The 27,711-nt window shown below is 43.1% G+C and overlaps 2 protein-coding genes across 2 annotated transcripts in view; one reads left to right on the top strand and one right to left on the bottom strand.

The window, feature by feature from the left end:
- PYGL (glycogen phosphorylase L) overlaps positions 1 to 606 on the top strand; it is a 40,581-nt gene extending 39,975 nt beyond the window's left edge. Inside the window, exon 20 of the mRNA XM_026513718.4 lies at positions 247 to 606. Within this exon, the coding sequence (XP_026369503.1) occupies positions 247 to 423 (177 nt within the window). The 3' untranslated portion in view covers positions 424 to 606. The remainder of the gene's footprint in view (positions 1 to 246) is intronic.
- On the bottom strand, positions 600 to 27,501 carry ABHD12B (abhydrolase domain containing 12B). Its single transcript, XM_057306427.1, has 13 exons — positions 27,430 to 27,501; positions 22,608 to 22,735; positions 21,269 to 21,371; positions 19,120 to 19,239; positions 17,174 to 17,204; positions 14,394 to 14,439; positions 14,157 to 14,286; positions 13,689 to 13,726; positions 10,281 to 10,360; positions 3,150 to 3,232; positions 1,968 to 2,046; positions 1,264 to 1,382; positions 600 to 1,128 (listed from the first exon to the last, which is right to left on the bottom strand). Exons 1-13 carry the CDS (start codon positions 27,489 to 27,491, stop codon positions 1,101 to 1,103), a joined length of 1,047 nt encoding a protein of 348 aa, XP_057162410.1. The 5' UTR covers positions 27,492 to 27,501; the 3' UTR covers positions 600 to 1,100.
- Between the last annotated feature and the right edge of the window lie 210 nt (positions 27,502 to 27,711).

Genomic DNA, 27,711 nt, shown 5'->3' with positions numbered 1-27,711 from the left:
CCATGGTTTCTCTTAAAATGAAAAATACTTTTCTTTCATTCTTAAGAGAAATATTCTCTAAATAGGAGAAAGCATGATCTGCCTTATCTAGCTCTCAGCTGTGAAACAAAGGTATTTATGATTCACTACAACTTACTCCTGTCATTTTTCCCCATGAAATGCGCTTGGATATTCTTGGCCTAGCATTTGTCATAAAGTTCGATGGGCACTCAGGCCATGGGCCATATGTGTATGTGTTATTTACAGAATCCAAAGGCCTGGAACACAATGGTACTCAAAAATATAGCTGCCGCAGGGAAATTCTCTAGTGACCGAACAATTAAGGAATATGCCAGGGACATCTGGAACATGGAGCCTTCAGATCTCAAGATTTCCTTATCCAATGAATCTAGCAATGGGGTGAACAAAGCCAATGGAAAGTAAGTTGGAAAATGTCTCTAGAAAAAAAAAATGACTTCTTACTGGATTTAAACACTTCTACAACATTGTTTGATTTTGTTTTGTTTTGTTTTGTTAGCTAGTAATCTAGTCAAGAATTTCTGAGAATTGGGAGGGAAAGTGTATGACTGTATTAGGGCTAAAAATAAAGTGTCAATTTACAAGGGCTACATGAGTGCCAAAACTTGTTATTTGATGTCAGATTGAGTAGCATGCTAGGACTTTCTCCAGGGCTATTCAAAAAGCTAAAAAAATACTTGGAACATTTTAACACCATTTAAATTAACTAAAACAAATTACTTTACTACATTAGAGCACCTTTCTTACACTGTTAAGTCCCAACCAAAGACCGCCTTATTCACGGATATCCCCAGCATGTTTGGTAGCCACACATTTTTAGATGGGATCCAAATTTTATCAAATTCTGGTACTTTACAATGAGGTTTCAGTTTGTTCCACAAAGTAGACTATGATAAGCTAAAGGAGAACTTTCAGTAACGCCCAGCACCCATGCTTTCCCCTACTAAAATGGCAAGTGACTTGTAGAAATGTCAGTGGCTTCAGCTCATCCAAGTGGCCCAGTACAATTTTACATAAAAAATATGCATCATGGGTGGTGTTTGGACCAAGTCTTCACTGCAGATTTCCATTACTCTCAGACCTCATGCCCACTGCTCACTCAGGAAATCTCTGCCAAAAAAAAAAAAAAAAAAAAAAGACCTACGTCAACACACATGCTTTCTCCACTTCCTGGTCTAAGTAAGCCAGAGCAGCCCTAATTGTCTTTCAGAGAAGGATAATCACATTTCGCAAAGCAACTCTTACCTCACGGTGTTTAGTAGTGTGGGGCTTCTACAGAGGAAGTTGTGTTGGAAACCAGGAGGAAAGATCACCATCTGGACCCTCTCTTTGTTCCTATACGCATTGTGTGCAATTTCATAGAGCTGCGTGGGCCAGGAAGACAGTGACTCAAAGGCTGACCGTCAAAGGTAGTGTTTTTCTAGTTTCATTTTCCTAAAAGGGCACAGAAACGCCAGCTTGGGGAGTTAGGCCCACCAAGTTGGAGCTAAGGGACTCTCCAGCACCTCCCCCAACCCCGGGGTTGGCTACCCCTACAACTGAGGAACTAAAAGCTCACAGCTAACAGAGAACGCTGACAGAACCTCATCCTTCTCCTGCCAACACCCTCCCTGCGAGGGGACAGGAACTGTCTGTCTGAAAGAAGAGAAACTGCGTCCCGTTTTTGGAGCCACTATGGGAGAGACCACATGGAGGTCTTCTCTGTACTTGTAGAGCCACACACACTTGCTGATGAGGAACTGGGATCCGTCAGAAACACTCCTTCCAGCTCTGCAGCACAGCACACTGAAGCGTATTGTATACACCGGGCAGCAGGGCTGTTTAGGGGTGTAGAGAATCCCTTATGATGTCGGAGACCCTCCGGTAGGCCTAATCTCTAAGTCTGGCTCAATGAGAAAATAGTGATGTAACGATAGTATGTTTCAGTCAGCACTGAGCTCTTAATTTACCTTTTTTCCAAACTCCAAAGGCACCGTGTTGTCATCCTCACCATGTAAGATGAGAAGGGGAGAAGATAGGAATTTAACACTGGGGACAAGTGGAAGAAAAGCATTCAGTTCAAGAATCATATGTTGGGATTTCTCTTCTTCTAAGTTCAAGCTTTAGCAAAAATGAGATTTGCCTCAAAATACAAGATCTCTCTTCCCTTCCCTCCTAGGAATGACAACTTCAACATATATAATTTCATATAGTAACTTTTTTTCCTTCCGGGCAAGATTATCTCTCTTCTGTTTACTCATACAATTTAATTAGGTATTTAATTAATTTATTTCTATATGATTTTTTTAAATGAGGAAGAAAAGTACTAAAAGCACTGCATTTGTACAGTTAAAAGAACCTCATCTTTTTCCTTATTCTACCTTATTTCATAATATCTGGGATATTTTAACTAAAAGACTAAAAGAAACAAAACAACTCAAAACTCAAAAATAACAAGAACTAGCACAGGACTGAAGAGAACTCTTTGTAGCAATGTATTTACTTTTCCCCATAAATGTGCAGAGGGACTCGCGATTAACAGGTTTTATCAGCTTCCTGGTCAACCTCCTAGTTTGGTAATTCAGAAAGGCTACAGCATGAAGAAGACTTGTTCCTCATTCTAATAACTTTCTCAAACAATACTTCCCAAATTCTGATACCCATCCACCCCATCACGGTGACTCCCTGTTACTCCTAAGAAGGTTGGATCCCTCAAGTGTCGACATTAAGTACTGACAACAACCACCTCCTGGAGGCACTCTTAAAGTCTCCAGCTGTGAGAGGCCAACTTGCCAAATTCTGGTCTTTGGACTTGCTGTTGGGTCAATGGGCTGAATAGGGGGTGGGTTTTGGTTACATGGGGAATAAGGCCTAGAAGTCAGGGATCCCCCTGACTTAAAGGATCCTTTAAAAGGTCCTATAATCCTAAATCTACAGCTCCCTTTATGACTTTGGAGAAAGTATTGAATTAGTGAAGTCCTCAAATTAGACATTAGGAAAATATCAAACACTAAAAATTTGTGGACACATTACCTCAAAGTTTAGTGCCCATCTAAGAATTCTCACCTACCCATTCAGTAAGTCACATGATAGTTACCCTCCAGAATCCCATAGATATAGTAATAATGGACATCTCTGCATCATTAGCTTACTTTTCATCATTAGGGAAGACTATTTTGTCTTTTCTCAGGGCATCCATAAGCGTGCGTAAAAATCCTGGAAGTTTCCGATAAATCTATTTTTTAAGAAGAAAAAAAAATTAAACATGGCCTATATCTGTGTCATTTGTTATGGTTTCCTACATGAACTATACTAATGGAGAGAGTAGCAACTTTCTACATATAATAAACTTTTTTAAAAACAAACCTCATGATTTAAAGTAACTCATGCCATTGTAGGGAAAATGGAAAACATAAAAAGGAAGAAAGAAGAGGTGGTGTATATATACACACAGTGGAATATTACTCAGCCGTGTCCATGTATAGATACACCACCTCTTCGTTATCCATTCGTCAGTTGATGGACATTTGGGTTCTTTCCATAGTTTGGAATCAGAATTTTTGACCAATCAGAATATTCTCTTCAGTAACTAGACAGGTTAATTATGTTCACTGTAGAAGCAATTTTTAGATTATGCATATCACTGCTCCTTTACAAGCGTAAAGAAAAAGAGTTAGTGGTGCTATTTGTATTTTAAAGAAAAATAGGAAGCAAAAACAACAAAATGTTAACTGATTATCTGTGGATGGTGGGGATTATGTGTGATTTGTGTCTTCTTTCTTCCTTTTTGCACCACCTTGGCCTTTGAGACGCCACAGAATCTGGCTCTTGCCCATCTGTCCTCTCACTAAGCCCACTCCCGTCCACCCTTGGGCCCTGCTGCCTTCCGCTCTGGACACTTCAGGCTCAAACTTACCTCAGGCCCTTTGCCTTTCTTTTCTCTCAGCTCAAGACCTCCAGATTTTCCCATGAGAGCCTCTTATCGTGCAAGTCTCAGCTCAGATGATAGTTCCTTAGAGAAGCTTTCTGTACCAACCCCCCGCCCCCCCGCCGGTCACTCCCTGTCACAGCACGTCTCACTCCTGAAAATCAGCTTATCGTGTACTTGTCTTCTGCCTGTCTTCCCCGTAAGTATATACACTTCACAGGAAGTCAGGCCACAACTTTTTTATCCTCTGTGGTATTCCCAGAACCTAGGAAATTCCCAGTACCTGACAGACACTTGAGTGAAGATTTGCTAAAGACAGAATGACTCTCCTGTGCCAATATCCCTGGCACATACTGTGTGCTGTTATCTGTCATGTTCATCTTACAGTGACTTGAATTTCATTCAGATTTTATTCCTTGGAATAGACTTGCTAGGAGAAAAGACCAGAAGAATATTACATGTATTCCTCTGTTGCACCTGAGAGGGGAGTGAGGAGGTGAGTGCTATGTAATAAATGGGACGTTGCCGAAGGAAGGAATTGGGTATAGCACAGGTAGGCTGGGGCCAGTTTAAAAAGGAAGGAATTCTATTCATTGGAGAAGCAATTATTAGGTTATGCGTATCACTGCCCCTTTATGATATGGAGAAATTAGAGTCAGCTGCTAGAATATGTCATTTGTTGTAGCCTTCTATGAACTGTAGTAATACAGAGGATAGTCTCTTTCTAAATATAATGAACTTAAAAAATTTGTTTTCCTGATTTTAAAAAGTAGTTCATGTCATTGTAGGGAAATTAGCACAGAATAGGGAGGCTGGGTCCAGTAAAGGCAAATATCCGCTTCACAATTTTGGCATAAGCCTGTGGTTTCCAGGAAACTTCCACATTTTCATGGGAGTTTGTCTGGCTTGCGTTTTTTGCGTGGTCTCACGGCAAATGATTTGCATTCAGGTACAATCTGGAGACCCTAGTACTGCCTCTCCTGCCCCTTCTTCCTTTTTCCTTCTCTCAGCCATCACTAAGGGCAAGATTTCTTGTTTTGTTTTCTTTTGTCTTTGTCTCCTGATTCTGCCACCCCTGGAATCAGGACTCCTCTGAGGAAAATCCAATAAGAGAAGCCCTTCAGCAATCCATCTCAAATTCCAAAGGTGTAGGAAGAAAGCAGGCCCAAGTCAATCTACTCCCATTATTCCTCATCAGCCAGAGGTGCCCCTGGAGACTCAGAGGTCATGCCATCCCCTGCAGCCCAGACCACAGCAATGGGCTCCTAATTGGTCTTCCTGCCTCCTCTCTCTTCTGGAATGCCACCAAAAGATATTCTTAAAAGACTAGTTATGTGAAATGTACTGTCACAAAGCCTCCGTAGTACCATGCAAGCTACTTAAAAACAAAGCAAGAAGCTCCCATCCTGGCTGCAAGCCCATCCACACCTGGCCACAGTCTTTCATTCTAAAGCCTGCACACCTCCGATCTGTCTGCCTAGAGTTAGAAGATGTAGGCTCGAGTCCCATTTCCTCTTCTTATACAGTGTGTGACAATTGGGCAAGCCTCTGAGCTGCCATTTCCCTCAGCTCTAAATGGAGGCAATGATGCCAGACTCAGGGAGTTGTTATGAGGGTTTAAAAGGGTGACTAGTGTGCCAGATCTTTCATGGAAGCCTTATATGACTCTCGGGTATTTTATAGCACATACAACTATGTGTATGGTCCCACTCCGGCCATATGCCTTGGCTCACACTCTGCCCTCCTCTGTGTTTCCTAACTGCTCTCCCTTACCTTCAAGAAACGAGCTTAGTCTTATCTCTCTGTAAGTCTTCTTTGACCAAACCTGCACACAAGACCTTTCTCTTCCCTGAATTCTTCCTACCTGAAATTATCGTTCTGGGTCCTACCCGAGCACCTGTCTTAGTCTACTTAGCAATAGAAAAAGTGGGAAAAGGGAAACACATTTGTTGAGTCCCCACTAGCAGCTGGGTACTTTGCAATGATTATCTTATTTAATTTAATCTTTTAAATAACCCTAGGCAGTAGGCAGTATCAACCCCATTATTTAAAATTGGGAAAACTCAGAGAAGGGAAATAACTTACCAAAGTCATAATTGGTTAGTGGCAGAAGCCAAATTTCAAACCAAATCTGTCTGGCTCCATAGCCCATGCTTTTTTCCACTGTGTCATGCTGCCTTCCTCTTTTGAGTAATGAAATTGATTACAGAGTGACTTATGGAAGTCCTGCCATTACTTTATATCCACCATTCATCTCCTATCTCCTCAACTAGACAGGAAGCTTCTTGAGAGTAAGGACCCATGCCTTTTACTATGTTTGTATGTCTCACACCACCTACACTTTCTTATTTAACAGGACTCTTCAGAGTTATGGCACGCCACTGATAATAAAACGAGTTAATGGCCATTCAGTGCTCACTTTGTCCCAGGCACTATTACAGATGTTTTCCATATTCTAATTTATATAGTTATCACAATCATCTGGAATAGATTATTATTACCCCCACTTTACAGATGAGGCCATTAGAGCATTAAAAGCAATTAATCCAAGGTTATACAGCTGTTAAGCGACAGCCCTGGAAGCCAAACCCAGGAAGTCTGACACCAAAGCTATGGTTTTTAAAAACAGCATGATACAACAAAACTCCTCTACTTCTAAATCATAAAAGTACCTATTAAACTGAGTTCCTGACCTTTTAAATTAAATTCCAAACTTAAAAATATTGGAAGATTCCCCACTTCTAATAATAGAACAGTCATTACAAACCAAATCTTTTGCCCAAGACAACCAGAAAAGGTGGGAAAAAATATTTTAAAAACCTTTCTGTGAAGGTGTCAGAGAGCTGCCAAGGCATCTTGAGTGGTCTAGATCCCAGAGAAAAGGGAATCTCAGAGAGGTGAAACTGACATTTGACACCACGCTTCTCCTTGAGACACGGCTGGCAAGTCAGGAGAAAGCAAAAAGCAGAGGCAAAAGAACACAAATAGAAACAGATGGCACACATAGAAAAGAACATAGTAAGAAAGTAGATTTAAACCTAAATATATCATAATTTCATTAAGTTAAATAGACTACTACAATTAACAGACAAAGCTTGTTGGAAAAGAAAACAAAACACTGCTCTATGCTGCTGACAAGAGGTATGCATTAAATACAAGAACTCAGAAAACTTTAAAGTCAAAGGATAGAAAATTATATATTAGGCAAACACTATTAAAAACAAAGATGTATTAATATCAGACACAAAGCTGACTAAGTCAAGAAGCATTATAAATCAAAAGGATATTTCATAATGAAAAAAGGATCAATTCACATGGAAGATATAAAATATATATTATTACTCAATGTGTGCTTTACACATGTATAACGTATGCTCAAAAAAGCTGAAGCAAAAATTGACAGGACTAGAATAGAAATAAACTCTACAATCATGGCAAGATATTTCAATACCCTTTCCTGAGTAACTGATAAAACAACCAGTCAAAAAATCAGGGCAAACATAGAAGAATTGAACAGCATGATTAATAATCTTTACCTAATTGATATATATAGAACACTACACCAAAAACACAACATATTCTTTCCAAGCATATGGAACATATGCCAAAATTGACCATATGTTGAGACATAAAGCAAGTCTGAACAAATTTCAAAAACTGAAATCATAGAGAAATCTCAGATCATGGTAGAATTAAGCTAGAAGTCAAGAGCAAACATAAATCCCCAAATGTATAGAAATTAGAAAATACACATATAAATAACCCATAGGTCAAAGAAGTCATAAAATATTTTGAACTGAATGATAATTAAAATGCATTTGAAAACCTGTGGGATCCATGTCAAGGGTGGCTTCGGTGGAGTATGCCTTCATGCATAAATTAGAGGAAATACTGAAAATAAATTATCCAAGTACCACCTCTAGAAATTTTTTAAATAATAAATTGAATCTAAAGAAAATAGAAGAAAGGGAATAATAAAGGTAAGAACAGAAATTAATGAAACAGAAAACATTCATTATAGATAATCAACCAAATCTGAGTTGGTTCTTTGAAGAGACTAATAAAACTAATTCTTGCTGTAAATGTTGGCTGTCCCCCTTCTCCTTAGCCTTGGATAACAGAAGCCATTGCTCCCATGGTTATGTCACCCTCCCCCAAACTATTCTCTAACTCTGTGGGTGGCAGAAACAACCAGCACTCCCCTACAGTTGACTCAAAGCTTAGAGTCCCAGGTGGGTCACGCCAAAGCTACACTTCACCTGAATTCACGTCTTATTCTGCTCTTTCTTTTCTTTTCTTTCCTTTTTAAGATTTTATTTATTTGACAGAGAGAGCACAAGCAGGGGAAGCAGCAGGCAGAGGGGCCCTGCCAAGCAGGGAGCCCAACGTGGGGCTCGATCCCAGCACCCTGAGATCATGACCTGAGCCAAAGGCAGATGCTTAACCGATTGTGCCACCCAGGCATCCCTCTGCTCTCTCCCCATCCCTGTCCTACAACCCTCATTCAAATGACCTTGCAGGTTTTGCCTTTAGAGCACGCTCTCAATAAATCATGCACATCAAGTCCCTGCCATGGGCTCAGCTCATAGGTGAACCCGATGTAAAACTAAAATTAAGAAAACCTCAATCAATCAATCAATCAAAACAAACATAAATGTTTATAAACCATGTTCATAAATTTTGAAGACTCACTATTAAAAAGGTATCAATTTCCCCAAATTATATATAGATCTAATGCAATTCCAATCAAAATCCTGGGACGTTTTTTATAGAAAGTGGTGAGTATATACCAAAATATACATCAAAATAAAAAGGATCAAGAATAGTCAAGACAAATCTTGAATAAGAAGAACAAAGCTGAAGAACTTCCATGGACAGATATAAACACATATTATAAAGCTACAGTAATTAGGGGCACCTGGTGGCTCACTCAGTCAGTTGAGCATCCGACTCTTGATTTCAGCTCAGGTCGTGATCGAACCCCAGTGTGGAGCCTGCTTGGGATCTCTCTCTCCCTCTCTCTCTCTCTGCCCCCCCTCCATTCACACACTCTCTCTCTTTAAAAAAAAAAAAAAAAAAAAACCAAAAAACTACACTAATTAGGAGATGCAGTATTCATATGAGAATGGACAGATAGTTAAGGGAAAGAAATAGGAATCTACTAACAGACCCATATACATTAAGCCCTGATATATTCAAACACTGGCAATGCAGAATTGGTAGGGAAGGTTTGTTTAGTAAATGGTACTAGACCAAAGCTGGATATCCAAATGGACTTCTACCTCCTACATACAAAAATCCATACTTGTAGATTATAGCTCTAAATGTAAAAGGTAAAACAGAATTTCTATAAGATACCATAGAAGGGTATCTTCATAATCTTTGGTACCCAGAGCTTTATTAAACAGGACACTTTTCTTAAAAATATTAACCATAAAAAATAATTTGTAAACTGGTCCACATTAAATTTACGAATATCTCTTCATCATAAGATACCATTGAGGGAGTAAAAAGGCAAAATAAGAGAATATACTTGCAATACAAATAGTTTTCTGATGACTCATCCTATGAAAAACTACAAATAAAAAAAGACAATTTAAAAATGAGCATGAACAAGTATCTCACAAGAGATACCTAAATGACTAAAAAACATGAAAAAATGCCCAGCTTCATTAGTCATAAGGGAAATACAAATTAAAACCACAATGAAACATCCATATGAAGGTAAGGATGTGAGGCAATTGGAACTCTTATACACAACAGGTGGGAGAATAAAGTGTCAAGTCACTTTGGAAAACTGTTTGGCACTCTAATTAGTAAAGCTAAAGTATGCATATCTTACTATCCAACGATTCCACTCCTAGGGTATACTCTGGTAAAATATGTACGATGTTTGCAGGATACATGTTCATGAACATTCATAACAGCAGTGTTATTAATTACCCCAAACAGAAAGCAACTCAAATGTCCATAAACAATAGGGCAATAACAATGAAATACTATACAGCAATGAAAATGATCAAACTACAACTATACCTCTTGGGTAAAATCCCACAAATATACATTGTTTGAAAAACATAGAATATATCCTATATAATTCTAATTATATAAAGTTCAAAAACAAAATTATATTGCTTAGAGATGCACACCTAGATAGTTACACTATAAAGGAAAGCATGGATATGATTACCTTTAAACTCAATGTAAAGATTACATCTAGGGTGAGGCTTATTAGATTGGGAAATGACATACAGGAGATTTCTGGGGGGCTAGTGATGCTAATTTCTGGGCTTAAGTAAGCATAAGTATGTGGAAACAACCTACACTTTCACATCTTATGAAGATAGAGACTCACCTTTAACAAGGGATAATTAATACTTGCAACCCATATGTTGGTAAATGGAGCCTCCAGGATAATAGCATCAACTGGAAATCCTTGAAAATAATAAAAAAGAAATAACTCCCCTATCATATTTAAATACTACCTTTCCTAAATAAGGAGTCCTCAAGGTTCTCTACATGAACTGCCTGCACCAAAGTTATTTGTGAAGCTTGTTAATAATGCAAATTCCTGGACTCCACACTAGAATCAGTCAGAATCTTGAGGGGCAGGGGGTGAGAATGTGCATTTTTAACAGGCATCCCCACCCCAAGAGATTTCTATGCACATGGTAGTTGAAAATCACTACCTTCTAGGACACAGCCTGGTTTTCATGACTTGGATAAATTAAGCAGGCAAAGTACTATAGGAAGGGAGAGTGTTCTGCAGCCCGTGGTTAAGAATGTACCAGAGGCTGACTGTGTTGCTTTGGCAAATACTCCCTCTAAGAACAATTAGAAAACGTGTGTCAGATGGGGATATGCATTTATATATGTACACAATAGTCCCCCTTATCCGCAGTTTCAGTTACCTGCGGTCAAGAGCAGTCCAGAAGCAAATAATCCTGCTTCTGTCATATTGTTGGAAGGTCAATATAGCCTAACACTACATCATAATGCCTACATCATTCATCTCACTTCGTCTCATCATGGAGGCATTTTATCATCACACATCATTACAAGAAGAACAGTGAATACAGTACAATAGGATGTTTTAAGAAAGAGAAACCCCAGTCACATAACTTTATTATAGTATATCGTTATAATTGTTCTATTTCAGTACGTTATTATTAATCTCTTACTATGCCTAATTGATAAATTAAACTTTATCATAGGTCGATACATACAGGAAAAACACAGTATATATAGGACTTGGTATTATCCATGGTTTCAGCATCCACTGTAGGTCTTGGAACATATCCCCCATGGATAAGGGACAACTACTGTATGTATATGTATATGTATATGTTTGAAGGCATTTGAGGGCTACTAAATCAGTGAGATTTTGAAAGCCAATACCAAAAGAAAAAAATCCACAAGAGTTTGAGATGCTTTTCCCCTCAAAGCAGTTGAAATTTTGAAAGCAACAGTGATGGCTGCTCTTAGCGGCTTAGAACTAGACAGAACTTTCAGCAGTCCCACAGGACCAAAAGGACAAAATTAGAGTTCAGAATCTGACAAGAAGGAGGACTCTAATAATTTCTCAGGCTTTTTGTGATTTCAAGGGACTACATCCTGGGAGTAATGGTGAACTAAAACCAGACCAGCCCTCATAAAGACTAATGCCCAGCTTCAAATCAGCTCAACTTCTGACTGGATTAAAGTGATCTCCCCCCCATTTTAACTAATGTTCAGGAGAAAAGTAACTCTTTTCTGGAAGAAGATAATATTATCCTTAGCCCCTCAAATTATCTCTACAATTTCTGTAAACAATATCTAGCATTTAATAAAAAATAACTAGACATACAAAAATAAAACAAAATAAAAATAAAATAAAATAAAATAAAGAGGCCAAAAATACACACACAAAAAAACCCCAACAACAACAACAGATAATGGAAATAGACCAACAAAGGATCTAGATATTGGCATTATCCTGTATGGACTTTAAAATAACTTGTAAATAACCAATTGTAATATAGTAAAATATTTGTTAAAATTTTAATATTTTTACAAAGATTTTATTTATTTGACAGAGAGACAGCCAGCGAGAGAGGGAACACAAGCAGGGGGAGGGGGAGAGGGAGAAGCAGGCTTCCTGCTGAGCAGGAAGCCCGATGTGGGGCTCGATCCCAGAATGCCGGGATCACGTCCTGAGCCGAAGGCAGATGCTTAACGACTGAGCCACCCAGGCACCCCTAAAATTTTAATATTTAATAAAATTTGATATTACATAGTGAACTGTGTAATATGTCGAAAGAAAATGTTTAAACTAGAGCACAAGGAGAAAAATGTCTGGAGGACCCAGGAAAGAACATTGGAGACATACAGGACATGGGAATAGATCTAAAAATATATATATAGTCCTAGGAGGAGAGAAGATGAAAAATGGGATAGGCACAATATTTGAAGATAAATGACCAATTTTCCAAGATGGATGAATATCAAGCCGGAGTTATTATGGTACTATGAACCCCACACAGGATAAGTACTAAGAAACCCACACCTAGGAAAATCACAGAAAAAATGCTGAAGAACAAAGACAAAAAGAAAATCTCAAAAACAGCCAGAAGAAAAAGTAATTATCTTCAAAGGAGCTGCAGGAAGACTGGAAGCTGTATTCCCAATGGACAGTGAAAGCCAGAACAAAATGGACAGAGTCTTCAAAGTGTTGAAATAAAATAACTGCCAACCAAGAATTCTATGCCCAATGAAAATATCCTTCAAAAACAAAGATGAAATAAAGATATTTTCAGGCCGAAACTGAGGGAATTCTTCACCACAAATAGGCAGAACAAATATCTGAAATGGAAGAACAGAAGTGCTAGAAGTAATAAAGCAAAGAAAAGGGTAAATATGAATATTGACTTTATAAGAGCAATAATGTTTTATGGAGTATATAATATAGAGAAAATTAAAATACATGATAGCGAGAGTTCAAAGCTGAGGGTGTAAATGGAATTAAAGTGTTGTAAGGTCATTGCATTATCCAAGCAGTGAAGTATTCATTTATGTGGGAATTTAGGTCAGATGATACAGCATCGTCCACACTGTGCAGGAAGTGTGCGCAGAGAGCTATGAGAGCTTAGAGGAGCAGGAAATAATGTCTGCTTTATTTCCATAATTAATTAAGACTGTGGCTAGCAGGTGACTTGCTTTAAAATGTTCACGTAACTCAACCTGACCGGTATTGACGAGTTTAAGATACAACGCAAGAGATGACAAGCTTTTCATGTAATCGAAATCACCTTGTCCTATTCACAGAGATTCTAATTCATGAAACCAGCTCGGATCCAGGAAACCTGAGTTTATAGCAAGCACCTCTAGGGAATCTGAGACAGGCAGCACCCAGAACACTTTGGGAAACACTGACATAAATGTCGTGGAAGACGGGCTGCAGAAAGCAAGTCCTGCTTGTTACTTCATAAAGGATGTTTTCCTCTCCCATAATCCAAATTACTCCACAGTAACATTTACTTCACAATAAGGGCTTTTTCAAGGGGTAACTTTAACTCTTCTGAGTATTTATTTTTAATTTCATGGCCTTGACAGGCAACTATTGTTTTATATTAAACAAAAAAAAGAAAGTTTATTACACGATCAGAGACTGTCTAAGGTCGGGGTGCTTTAGACCTCTCTGTGCTTACAGTGTGCACACAGTCCGCAGGCAATATTTACTTCCCCGCCCCCAAGCAAAGACCTTATACATGAAGGCATTTTGTACCTTTCTCTTCTAGTACTTTCGCAGCATTTGTTGCAACTCTGTAAAGCAATGAAAATTAGTACATATGTGAAGCACTGACTTAACAGTCAGGCAAATAGTACAAAATGCAACATTTGTTACGAGCATCTGACGAGAGCTCTGGACTCTGGTAGGAACAGACATACAACTTTGCATAGGACTTCAAGGGGTTCCACTGGCCCTAAATTAAGAATCCTTTCCTTTAATACTCTCAAGGAGGGTTCTGGAATGGGCTTCAGTGTCCTAGATAACCACAGAGCTACACCCTCCCTTGCATGACAAACAGGCACGCTGAGATGGCAATGTCTCTAACCACACGTGGGAGGTCAGAGAAACCAGAGCTCCACCTCCTAGCTCAGTGTTCCCTCCTCTGCTCATCGCTGCCTCTGATGACACTAAAGCCCTGAGGACACCCTCCCCCACAAGAAGCCATCTTCAGAGCCCACTTACCCTGTACCCAGAGAGTGGCCCCAGAGACACACAGGCGTGTTACCACTTCTCGCCTTGGTCCACTCATAGACACAAACAGCATCTGCGGTCAGCCCCTTCTCTGTGGGCTCACCCGTGGAGTCCCCGTACCCTGGTGGTAAGGAAAGGCGAGCACAGTATCAACTACCTCCAAACTGAGGACCATCAGTAGCCCTCCTGGTTATTGAAAAGTCTTTATACACTGTTCTTAACACATACCTCTGTAGTCCACAGACAGGACGTGAAAGCCACCATCACTCAGCATCTAGATAACAAAGGAGGGTTATCAATTTTAATCAGAAGGTGTACACAGAAAAGATGGTATAACCTCTTCAACACTTCCATAATCCTCATTGTGATGGTTTCCCAGGCAGGGAATAGATGAAATCTGCTGTTTGACCTCAAACGTGAGAAGGTCAGACTCAAAGGGAAGAAGGGAGGCAGGCGGCAGAGCGGGTCAGAGAGCCTGGCCACACCCTGGCTCTGCCCCTGGCTGTGTGACCTTGAGCCACCTAACATCTGAATATGTAAACAGTATTCTGAAAAGTGAACAACAATCGTAGCCACTTTCAGGGCTGTTGGAAGATGACGTGAGATGAAAGTATTGAAGTATCTTGGTACAAAGTAAATGTCCGTTTTAAGAATCCCCTTGACAACAGAAGGTCTACAGAGTTGTAGCAGAGGCAGTCAAATAGTGGGAAGATATGTATATTAAATGTGAACAGACAAAGAGTTAATATCAATCAAAAATAAAGAGATCACTCAATTATATGAAACCACTGCCACGTCCCATGTGGATACATGAGGAAGGAATATGACAACCTCATTTTAAATGAAGTGAATTAAAATGATAGTACAAAGAGAGAAAAGGAGACAAAAATTTACTGTGCAGGTTTTTTCAAAACTTTATTTACCTCTCACAATAGTCCCTAAAGGTAGATATTATCCCCATTTTATAGATAAAGAAATTGAGTCCTGAGGGTTTAAGTAACTCGTTCCAGATGCTAGAGGCAGAACGGAGACCCACACAGGGGTCTGCTTCTGTCCGAACAGCGCGCATCCCCTGCCACAGCACGGATGTGGGGAGCTGAGTCTCACCAGGAATCTTTCAATACAAATTCAACTAATAATGAGGAAATAAAGGAAACTTTTTAATATCTATTTAAACGACATTGCCTCCAAAACAGTGATCCAAGACACAGAGCAGTTAAGCACCCCGGGAAGTGAGAATGTTCGTGTGTCATTTGTGGCCCTCTAGACAGAAGAACTGCTTGGTGAAACAACTCGAGAACAGATCTGACTCCTAAGAATTTATCTCTAAGAAAAAGTACAAAAAAAGAATAAACTAAATGCCTCAAGTTTTCTCTAGCAACATTATTTAAGTGATTTTAGGGGAGAAAAACTTGTATCTAGCAACAGTGGAATAAATAAACAATTGTCTACAAATAGAATGGAGAAGGATCACCTTTTAAGCTGGTCACTATGATAACTACGGAAAACCATGGAAGAATATTTATAACGTAGTAGGTACACAGCATAGTATTAAGTAGAAGAGCAGCAATATAGAATGACATATAGATATAATCACAGTCACATAAGAACTTCGTACAGAGAGATAAAGACGACTGGGTAGGGTTGCAAATTAACGAAAACAGCTCTGCTGGATGCCTAAGTGATGAATGAGTGAAATGAATGAGACACATGAATGAGAACAGAGAAACAGAGAAAAGGAGTGGGGGAAGAAAGGAAAGAAGAAAGGGAAGAAGGACAACTTTATAGCAAAGACTTGATTTGTAAAGGAAATCACCCCTCCAAAGAGGAGAACGAAGGGCTCAGAAGGTCTGGTCAGGCTGGGAGGCAATGACTATGGCACGAGGTATCCAGAATCTGCCTGGAGGAAGAAGGCTTATCATACCTTCCCTTCCCATCCCAACTACCACAAGCATGACCTGGCTCCTTTGCACACCTACACCTATGACTCTTTTCCTTTCTGCGCACACGGGGGCTATACAATTCAGCTTTGCCGAGTGGGGGAGGGAAACAACAACAACAACACATGTTCTCATGGACATCAGCTTCACCACCATCCCACTAGGAAGTGCAGAGAGTGAGGTGCAGGGTGGAAAGCAAACCTAAAAATTAATAGACGTTATCATCCCAGGCAGAACTGCATCCAGCCCACCACCCGCCAGAGTCGGCTCCGAGAAGGCCGTGAAGAAAGGGAAGAGCAGACAGGAGAAGAGCTTCCTGTCTGAACGAGGGAAAGAGGATGAGGGAGGTGCTGGCCATACTGGGCCTGGCAGGATGTGGGGGGCCCCCCTCATGCTGTCACACCAGGGAAGGGCTCTGAGGTGGGAGCTGGCATGTGGGAGGAGATATCAGGTCCTTTGGTCAAAAATTGGACAAGCAGCCTGGTCAGCTGAGGGAGAGATTACCCAGCTGGGGCGTGGGAGAAGATAAACACAGCTGCCCTACCAGGTGTGAGTCAGCCATGGCTGCGTCTCCCTCACACTTGGAAATGCAGGGGCCGCCCCAACAAACAGCAGCCGTGTAGCAGGCCAGCCAGAAGAGCAGTGTGGCCGCCATCCCACTTGCAAAACCTTCCATGGGCTGAAGCCAGAGCCCGAATGACTCTAACAGCGGACATTCTGTGTGTTTATCCTCCCTACGGCAAAAAGGCTGTTTCCCACAGGAGTAACACTCACGTCGAATATACTCTCACAACCCTTCCCCCAGCTCTCAGAAAAAGCGGGTAGAGAGGGTCTTCAGCTCCATCTGGTGATGAAGGCAATGTATTTATGAAAGTGTTTTTGGCGTCAGAGATGTTCACTTCCGTTTGATCCCCTGTGGTCACTGCAGGAAGAGACATGCACACGTGGGACTTTGAGTCCCACCCTTGGGAGCTCCCAGGAGATAGCCTGAGGAAGATCTGTGGCTGTAGCCCATAAGAGAAAAAACAGAGGCGTCAAATCGGTACCGTGAGGCCCCTTCAGACATACCTTTACTAGCTCAAGTCTGTGAGGAGCTGCCCTGTGGAGGAGGTTAGAAAAAAGAGCAAGAATTAGGAATTACAATGACAAATTCAATAAAAATCACTATCATGCTTCTGGCGTCTGATCTCATGCCTTTGTTACTCAGGTTAGAGAAATAAATAACCAGGAGCAAGGGAAAGGGTCTTTGGTGTCCTAGCCCACCTGGATGTGTCAGGGGGAGTGACGGATGGCCCCCCACTGCTGCCGTGTTCCTCTGCACGAGCGTGGACGCCCAGATGGCTCGTGCTTCTCCGCAGCAGCCTGTGATGATACTGATAGCCCACGTCCTCTCCCTGCTACACAGCACAACTAATTTCTGAGAATACTTGTAGAAGCTAAAGGAACATCAGTTCCAGAAAATGGCTTTTCAGAACAAAGGACGATGCAGTCATTGCACTAAACCAAGACCTGCCTGTACCCTGTTCATTCTGCTATTAAGAACAACATGACGTGAGGGAGACTCGTACCGCTGGAGGTACCGGAAACGCTTTCTCCCAAAATAACCCTATCATCTACTCTCTATCAGCCACGCTCATAAAGGAGAGGCAAGGATGATTGCAGAGGCAGAGGATTCTTGAAAAACCATTTGAATTTTGTCTTAGAGCCAAGTGTCTTAAACTTCAGAGGGTCATGGAGCCCTTCGAACATATAATTAAACTATGGACACATTTCCCAGAAAAATGTAGCCATACTTGAAATTTTGAGTATGATTTTGGGGAGGAGGTTGAGGGACCCTCTGGGGTTTCTCTGGGCCCCAAGTCTATATCCACTGTTCTCAACAAGGCTCCTGTAACCTCCCATTTGGGCTCCTTTGGCTCAGTACCGCTGATAGCCAGCTGAGGCTTTCGGCAGGGGACAGGAGGAAGCTGGGGCTGACCCCAGAGCCAGTGAATCTGCAATCAGAGCAGATCCACACAGAGGGACAGGCATGAATGGGTGGGCCGAACGATCCTTTAAATACATAATACAAGTCTGCACCATCAGAACAATGTTCAACAATGTTGTAAAATGTTGAGTTTCATGGGAAATCTCTGTACATGTCATTCTAGAATGGACATCTTCGGAAGGCCCCTAGTGCAAAGGCAAGCCTTGAGAAAGCCATCAAGACAGAAAAAGACAGTGAGGAAAAGGGACATAGGCAGGGGAGCCAAGGGGCAGATTCCAGAGCTTGTCACTAAGTCTGCAATGTCCCTCCAGACACAGAGCTTGGGTCTGTGGGTCTCTGAGGCACATTGCCCCTCCCCCAATCCGAAGTGATGCAGTCACAGCTGATAATCATCACCCACCATAATGACAGGCCCACTGGGAGGCCCTGGCAGCACATCAAAGGGGATCAGGACTTCAGGGAGGCATTCTTTGTGACCAAGCAAGGTTGGAACAACAGGGAGTGGGCTGAGGCATCAGTCTTCTAGACTAGGACCAGTCAGATGGTCCCCGGTACCGACAGTCAGAATTCCAGAGGATCTCTCATAGGGAGCCCATACATTGGATTAATAGGACTCATGCTAAATCAAGGAATCTCCATGTACTTCTGTGAGACGACCGTCGATAAGGAACTTGCTCTTCCTTTTCCCCATATCTCATGCTGGTTCCCTTTCCCGTCGTCCATGGGCTCAGTTCATTTCAGACACTCTTTGGGAATAAAGGAGCCACTGACTTCTTGGAAATCAATATCCGAATTTCGGAAGTTGGTCTCCCTTTCAGTTAAAGATCAACATGAGTCTCCATACAGAATATATAGATTTTTTAAAGAGAAACCTATTGCCAGAACACCCTCAAATTTCCACAAAAGAAAAAAAGATGTATGTGGAAGCACGCTTACAGAGACGGAGCTCCGCCTTCCCTTCCCCCACCGGGCTGAACCGCTCCCTCTCTCTTTAAAAGAAGAAAAAAATCCGAGCAAAGGCGCTGACCTGTGTTCTGCGCTGCCGTGAAGATAAACGATAATTGGATTGCCGTCCTGAAGGGCTGCTTCGTACCAGCCGCGGTCCTTCCCCTTAGCATCTTCCCCCCGGCAGCTGGGAACCGTGTGCCTGAGGAGCAAGGGACTGTTGTAGCAAACGTGTACGGAGAATTCGCTTTCCCTGCCAAAGTCTGAAGCCCTCCTCGTGTCCAAGACATATATTTGTAGGTTTAAATATGTGTAAGTCTACATTACATATTTATACGTATGTGTATGTATTTATATATATATAAATTTCAGAGTAATATATGCACATGGTAAAAATTAAAATATAATACCACAAACATCTCACAGGGACAAGCACTACTTCTCTACCCCCCTCCCCCATGCACAGAAACAACCCCTTTTAACCATTTACTGTTTTAGTCCTTCTGACTCCTACATCCACTAATCTTCCAGGACTGCAATTCTTAGTGCAGTTCACTGAAATGCAATCCATTGGGTAGAAACAAGTAAAAAACAATAGGTATTTGCCACCTGCTTTTGGTTTGGCTGAGGACACAAGTTGAAAGAATTTAAAGGGAGACCAGTTTAGATGGGAGAAAAGAACTTAAATACGAAACTAAGCTATTCTACTCAAGAAACCAGTGACCCTGTGGTGTCAAACACCTGCCCGAGCTCCAGTCCCTCCACCTGTTAAACCAGTGAGTGACCCCTGAAGATACAAACACTGCCATATGACATGTCACAAGGGAACTTGGAGAGGTGGCCACGTAATAATAAATCTTTAGGCCTCTCAACCCTGTAGGGGCAGAAAGTCCAACATCAAACCCCAGGGCCTCTGGACTGAGGGGACTGGCCTCCCTGCCAGCTAGAGGAGCCAGGGCAAGAGCCAAGAATAAAAAGATTTTCAAATCCCAACACTGTTACCTGAACTGTACTGTGCAGATTAGGAAGAAGTTATGTGAACCCATACTGGTTCCTAAACATTCTATGCTCACATGTTTAAAGTCAGGGAGAGGAAATATAAAACAGGACACTGGGAAATTGGCAGCCAAGAGCAAGAAGTAGAACCAAACGGGAAAGAGATGTTGACAGCAGCATAGCAAAACAGACAACAGGATGCTCATGGTCTTGACAACTGAGTGTCTTTTCTGTGCTGTGCCATGCACTGTGCTAAGCAATGAAAGCCCACGAACGAACGAACGAAAGAAAGAGAGAAAGAAAGAAAGAAAGAAAAGAAGAAAGAAAGAAAAGAAGGAAAGAGAAAGAAAGAGAAGAAAGAAAGAAAGAAAGAAAGAAAGAAAGAAAGAAAGAAAAAGAAAGAAAGAAAGAAAGAAAAAAGAGGGGGGAAAAAAGAAAAGAGGAGAAAAAAAAAGAAAAGGCGTGCCTGGGTGGCTCGGTTGGCTGCCTTAGGCTCAGGTCATGATCTCAGGGTCCTGGGATGGAGCCGCACATCTGGCTCCCCACTCAGCTTCTCCCTCTGCCCCTCCCCACTCTCATGCTGTCTCTCTCACTCTCTCTTTCTTTCAAATAAATGAATAAAATCTTTAAAAAAAGAAAAGAAAACCCACCAACAAAGTTACCTACAAAAGTTATAGTCTTGTAAAGAAGACAAACATTAACTAAATAATCGCACATTTACTTAACTGCAGTGGGGAAAATGCCATAAAGGACAAGCATAGGTTACCACCTCTGCCTAAAATGGGAGATGAGGAAGGGCTTCCCCGAAAATTACCACATTAGCATTTAAACCGAGACCCTGAAGAGGAGTAGGCAGTTCAGTGAAAGGAGGGAGCAGAGACATGAGTGTTGCAGACAGAGCACATCCTGCGAGAGCGTGGCTTGGGTGCCGGGAGCCTAGCCCTTCTGCAATAGTACGGGAAGACTGGCGGGGAAAAGAGCAGAAGAGTGGGGCAGCGCCAGGTCCTTGAGGTCTGGTGAAAGACCCAAAGCACAGGGCCACACCCAAAAGACTCCACACTCCAATAAAACTCCTGAAAAGCAAAATCAAGCAGGTCAAATACTGATACAAAGGGAAGGTGACTCCGAGAAACACCCACCTCTCCACAGGCAGCTAGCACGGCGCTGCTCACCCTCGCCCTTGTAACATGAAAACCACTCCCATCAAGCAACCCTGTGGCCGTCAGCGCACTCACCAGACTCCCAGAATCACTGCAGGTTCAACTCTGATATACAAGTTCACCGTGTGAGGAATCTTCAACTCCGGTTTCTTTAAATCCACAAGAAATGGTGCTTTGACTAGAAAGTAGAATTCATTATCAACGCCCAGAGTCAAATTCCATGTCTTTTACTCACAACCAAAAAAAGTAATTAGTCTCCTGGTTAACATGGTTTCTAAGTTGCAAGCTACCACACTAAATTCCCAACAAAGTATTTTATTTTATTTTATTTTATTTTATTTTTCATTTTATTTATTTATTTGACAGAGATAGAGACAGCCAGCGAGAGAGGGAACACAAGCAGGGGGAGTGGGAGAGGAAGAAGCAGGCTCCCAGCGGAGGAGCCTGATGTGGGGCTTGATCCTAGAACCCTGGGATCACGCCCTGAGCCGAAGGCAGATGCTTAACGACTGCACCACCCAGGCGCCCCGAAGTATTTTATTTTATAAACGAGGACCAGCCCATAGGAAAGTTGCCAAAACAACAACAACAACAAAGCAAAAACCCCTAAGGCTAGATTTTATTTTTTATTTTTTTATTTAACTTCAATTCGCCAGCATACGGTACATCGTTAGTTTTCGATGTAGCAGTGATCAATGATTCCTTAGTTGCGTATAGCACCCAGTTAAAGCTAGACTTGAACATAGCACCAGTGCGACAGGCCAGCATAGGGTTTTATTCCTTATCTTTGTCTCAAGCTAAAAACAAAGGAGACCACTCCCCTAAAAAGGTAGGGGGTCTAGAAGAAAGTAATGAGTATTTTGCTACCTATGTCAAGCCTTACTTTTTCCACTAAATAAAAACCTAGTCACTAGCCACAAACCAGGAAATGGCCAGAATCTATAAATCCCTGGGGACAAGCCAGTGAGAGCATCACCTGTGTGGTAGGATCGTGTGTTACACTGACTAACATTACTCAGTAGAAAAAACGTGGGAGAACAGATTCCTCACATCAGCCTCTCCCCACCCCCAGATCCCCATTTTCTCTCTCTTTCAAGGGATATAGGTGAAAAGAAAAAGCAAAAAAGTAGAGAAACACCAAGCAGTAAGGTACCCTATTAACAGCTAATTCGAAGACTGAGCTCCTGAACTGAAACCCCACCCACAAGGCCCTGTTGTTCTATCCAACCCCCCAGCAGCCTGTAGGGATTGGAGCTAAGCCCCAAAGCCTCTGTTAAATAGGTTTCAGACCATTGAAGTCTAGCCACAATTTTATAGCCCACATGCCTTTTTCATTGTCACACGGGCAACTTTAAGGGCAGTAAGTTCTTTCTTTGGGAAAATAGACGTAGGCAAGTCCGGGAGAGATACTTACAAAAATGAAAAAATATTAGCATGTCCATCAGAGGAGGAAAAATGTGTTCTTTTAATGGTTTACTAGTAAAGCTGTTGTACAGAGAGGCAATTTTTCTTCCGAGCGTTGAACAGGAATGTGGAAAAGATCTGCAAGATACAGTGAGACAAACAAGGCATTCAAGATCCGTCCAAGTTTTGTCGTTTGTTTTTTCTCTTAGCGTCCAAATAAAATTTCAGAGACTAACACTGGCATTTAAGCAAAATGCTTAACAGAACTGTGTGCCATTAGTACAGATCAGGACTAGGCACTAAGGGAGACCGGGAGAGGAAAGCAATAATTCAGGTCCCCAACCAGCTGCTGAGAAAGAACAGGAGGGACAGGAGTTGGGGGGACATGAATGCACCGGAGTCAGGCCTGTTCCCTCAGTGCACCCCACACAAGACTCTGGACCCCAGAGTCATCGGGAAACAGGATTCAGACTACTTAACAGTTGCCACGCTTTTTAATCTCGTCGCAATTTAGTGCTGTATATATTAACTATTATTAGTCTAAAGCAGTGAATGAAAAGCCATCAGATCCCCACTCTTCTGGCTGGGTCTTAGGAAGAAATGAGCCAATGAAAGAAAAACCCTCACTTCCTATGTGATGATGTGATGCCCTTGTTAAGAGGGACTGTGAGGGGCAGGGTGGAGAGCGAGGGGGGCGCCTGGAGGCTGTTGGCTACATCGGGGCTGGGGCCTGTCAGGGAAGGGGACACAGTGGGCCAGGCACATTTTCTTTATTCTACTGTATCTTTCCTGTGACACAAAACACCCGAACCAGGAGCCATCAGCAGACAAGTTATCACTTGTCCATGAGGGGTCACTAATGCACTTCTGTCTCTGGCCACCTCTCTTATGACAGCTGAATGTCTCCTACTTGGAGAAACGAGGGACACAGGAAGTCAGTGTCACCACTCCCTGCTTCCGGTTTTTGTCCACCTTGTCCATTAAATAAATCCCTTCCCCTGTTTTGAGCTGTCCATGTGAAGACTGCTCAGTATAATCAGATCATGAGTCTGGGGGACTGGAAAGCATGTTGGATGCACTGTTTCCCCTGCCCCGATTTCTCTGCTAGACCAGAGCATTTTAGAAGATAGCTGTTATCACCCGTACTTTGCAAATGAGGACACTGAAAAGTTTAAGTGACCCGCCCCATGCTGCAGAGCCGATGAATGGCCGAGTCATGTGCACCCAGGTCCGTCTGACCCCAGAGCTCTACGAAGATCTCCAGTGAGCTGTCACCATCCTGCTGAGTGCAACTGGCCCTCCATGCAGCCACAGATGAGCCCAAGGAACAAGACTGGCTTCTGGCAAGATTCAGCCCTTAGAGAAAGTTGTTTCAGGATCCGCCTTCTCCCCTTCTGCACCCTTGGCCCTTCTCAGAATCCCCTCTTCCTCCCATGTTCTTCTTCCTTCCTGCTCCTGTATTCTCAGGAGTCTTCTGACTCTAAAGTCATCAAAGAGAGACCTCTAAGAAGAATTCTCCCTCAGGTGTTAATAACTAAAAAAATCAGAATGCTTCTATGTTTGGAAGAGGCCTGAAGGGAGAAGATAATGAATCTCCGATGAATTTCCAGCAATTCTTCAGGGAATGCAAAAGAGACGTGGGCTAAGGGTAATGGGTAGCTCTCCAAGTACATCAGACGTAGGCAACCGCCTACACACAAAATTAGCCAGGAAAAAATGAAAATGATTATTTTCATACTCGTTTAAAATAGCCTGTGAAGGTGGTAGGAAGGAGAGGGCATTGTTGCTCCGATTCAGAGCTGAGAAATCAAAACCCAGAGAAGGCACTGTGAGCCCCAGATCAAGCCCGAAAGGGCAGAACCGAGCACAGTCTGAATTCTCATGCTTCCTTCCAGTTGGCTGGCTCCTCGGGCTTGCTTTCTCCGGGCTGAACCCACGCTACCCCGCCTGTTAGTCTCCCACTAAGTTATCTTCCGAAGGTAGCAGGGTGCTTGGGAAGCAGAGGCAGTAGAGGGAAATATGCTTCTGTTTTGAAAGAATAATTCATACAGGACCCTTCTCTCAACTAGCTCAAGGCACTTCTGCGGCTGGATCCCTCAGACCCTCAATAATGCACAGGAGCCTCTCTTAACTAGGGGCTGTCAGTCTGACTTCCCCGAGATCAGTGGGGATCAAAAGTCGCCAGTGGCTAATAGACCTTATTCGAGTGGAGGATGCAATTCCAGCCCAATCCCCGCCAACGGCCAGCCACATCAAACAGCCTCCTTGATGCCTTGCTGTTCTTAGCCTGCCCTTTGATCAGCGGTGGCTCTCCCCGCACAGCCTCCCGCAGGGGCCACACAACCTAACTGGATCATTCTTCCCTTGGAACCTGAGCAGCTCCAGGGCGAATCATTCATGTTCATGCTCAGAGGCACCAGCTTTGGGAGGCCCAGCTCTAACCCCATTTGGCAAGACAGCTATTCCAGGTCGTAAGACATGCCGCACACCCATCCTAGGTGCCCGTTCATTCGGCCAACATGTATTGACCACCGAGCACCTGAGTGACACCTGTGTTCTCCTCCGTTCTCTCCTCCCCACTACATCCCCCTCCTTCACATCCACTCAAGTGTTCCTTCTTTGTTAAACCCTCTCTACACAGATCTTCCCACTCATTATACTCGGGCCTCGGTTTGACCCTTAATTGTCCTCTGGGGGTTTCCCTACTGTTAGTCCTGAACCCCCACTGACCAGAACCACTTGGCATCCGGTGCACTCTGTCCAGCACAGGACTGAGCACTGAAAGAAGAGTGTATGTCTTTCTTGAGGGAGAAGGAAGCCATGCTTATTGGTAGCTTTGGGGAAGAGCGGAAGGGCTTCCTATTCTTTCTTGAATTAGCACTGAAAGTTGTGAGCTCCACAAGAGCAGGGCTTTGTGCCCGGAAGGCAGGCGCTGACCAGTACTGTGGAAAGCACGAATCGGCTCCTCAGCCTGCTCGGAGGGTTTCCTTAGCTCCGTCCAGAAATGTAAAGACTTGGGGTGAACGGGGAACAACGATGAGGGAAATCGCCCACTGGCTTCCCCCAGCCTCTTTCCTGAGCACATTTTCCAGGTTTCTAGTTCGAACAAAACCAGTGGTGAGTGAAGATTGACTCTCCTGGGCCCATCTATCTTAAGTAGCAATGACAGCTGGTGAAATTTTTGCAAAATAAATAAATAGATCCCCAAGGCATTAAGAAATAATCACCGAAAACCTGTTTTGATGAATTGCTCTCCTTGAGTCACACAGCACATCGCCACAGACCCCGTGCTACCAGCAGCCCCAGACGCACAGGCCGCCCTCTGTGAATGTTTGCGGAGCTGAGCTAACTTGGTTCCAAGAAACCAAAGGATTCGGGATGCTGATCTCGGTCTGTGCTTCTGCCTCAGCGTGTCTTAAATTAGAGCAGTAATTCTCTGTTCAGATGAAGAAATGTGCTTGGATTTTATTCATTCAGGAAGCATCTCTTGAGACTTATTTTTTAGTAATTGGTAAGGCAAGTAAGAGTGGGTCCCCAACTCCCCACGTCCCCCTCCATTATCAACAAAGTGGGTTGTTCTCTAAAAGCATGAACTGCAGCTTTGATTCTCTGCCAAATAAATGTTAAATAATCAGCCATCAACTCGAGAGAGAGCACAAAAGATAAAGGCAGAAAATGCCAGCTTTCCCAGAACAACCCTATCAAGGCGGTAAGGCCCACGAATGTGCCGTCGAAAAGTACAGTCAGTCAGGATATTCCGACTCGTGTTCAGATCCAATACCAAGTGGAGGTATGGGTCTACACTGCTGGGCCAGGGGAGAGCTGCTCTCTGGTCTCTGCCCTGAGCTACAGAAGGAATGGAAGCGAGAAGATGGGTTATTGTCTTCACCACTCAGATATTCCAAAGTGAAGTCTCCTGTGTCTGGATGGGACTCTTGGACATTTTACAGTTAGCAAGAAACAAAACAAAGGAATATAAAGAAGAAAGATGGACAAAAGTGCCAATACCTTCCCACCCCAACAAAACAAGATACCTGAGTCTTCTGGGTCCAGGGTCTCTAACCAATACCTGGCTTCAATGCAAATGAGACTGGCAATATATTGCTGGTCAATTCAGGTAGTTTAACATTACCACTTAAGCCAAGGATTTAAAACAGGAGCCAGAAGGGTGCCTGGGGGTTCAGTCGGTTAAGTGTCTCACTCTTGATTTTTGGCTTGGGTCTTAATCTCAGGGTCATGAGTTCAAGCCCTGGGTTGGGTGTGGAGTCTACTTAAAAAAAAAAAAAAGAGGAAGAAAAATTTAAAACCCTCTGATATAGACATTTCAGAGTGAAAGGCTATAAGAACTTGGCACAGGGATGGTTTCAATGCACTATACATTTTTAGCATTATGGAGGGATGTTCTTTAAATACATCCAAGAGTTTGCCCTGGGGGAGCTGGCCTTGGGATACTTTTCCACCTACACAAGTAGGCCTTTGACCTAAAAGGGCGCCATCTGACAAAGAGTACAAGGTAGATTACTATTATTGGTCTTTTAAATCCGTCCTGAATTTTAGTAAAATGGTCAAGGCAGATAAGAGCTTGGCATAGGAACCTGAGCCATCTTTCTGGAAATCTCAATTTCAGAAGCCCCAAAGGGATGCAAGTCCTGAAAGATCACATCTGAGAGGCCGCGGGGGTAGGCGCTCGGGTAAGGATAACGCGGTCCAAAGGGCCCGCAGAGCTGTGGGGGCCTCCGAAGTGCCCAGCCTGACGCGCCCCGCCCGTCCGGGGGGCTCGGCACCGGGCGTGGGGACGACAGCGCGCCGGGCCGCGGGCCACGAGCACTCACCGCAGGTTCCGCACCACCATGTCCCACCAGGAGGCCACACAGCCCCGCGCGTCTGTCTCCATCCCGCGCCGTGTGCCGAGCCGCCCCGGGGTAGCCGCGGCCCGGAGCCGGAGCCGCCCCGCCGGACGCCCGGCCCGCCCTCCTCCCCCGCGCGGGGCCCTGCGCGCGGGCTGCGGCCGGTTCGGCGGCTCGCGGCGCCCCCCACCCCACCCCACCCGCGCGTCTGTCGGAGCCAGTCGCCCACAACTGGAGGTGCCAGTCGCGCACGCTTGTGGCTAGGTG

Source organism: Ursus arctos, unplaced genomic scaffold, assembly GCF_023065955.2.
Source record: "Ursus arctos isolate Adak ecotype North America unplaced genomic scaffold, UrsArc2.0 scaffold_37, whole genome shotgun sequence".
Lineage (NCBI taxonomy): Eukaryota > Metazoa > Chordata > Mammalia > Carnivora > Ursidae > Ursus > Ursus arctos.
Note: the sequence above shows the minus strand (reverse complement) of the source record. Positions and strands in the feature narration are given on the sequence as shown.

Excerpts from the sequence above, each read along its gene's own strand:
- ABHD12B (XM_057306427.1), bottom strand. The coding sequence starts at position 27,491 with ATGGAGACAGACGCGCGGGGCTGTGTGGCCTCCTGGTGGGACATGGTG. Across the intron at positions 22,736-27,429 it reads ATGGTGGTGCGGAACCTGCG|ATCTTTTCCACATTCCTGTT; the intron begins GTGAGTGCTCGT and ends TGTATCTTGCAG. Across the intron at positions 19,240-21,268 it reads GCAGTGATTCTGGGAGTCTG|GCACACGGTTCCCAGCTGCC; the intron begins GTGAGTGCGCTG and ends CTTGCTCCTCAG.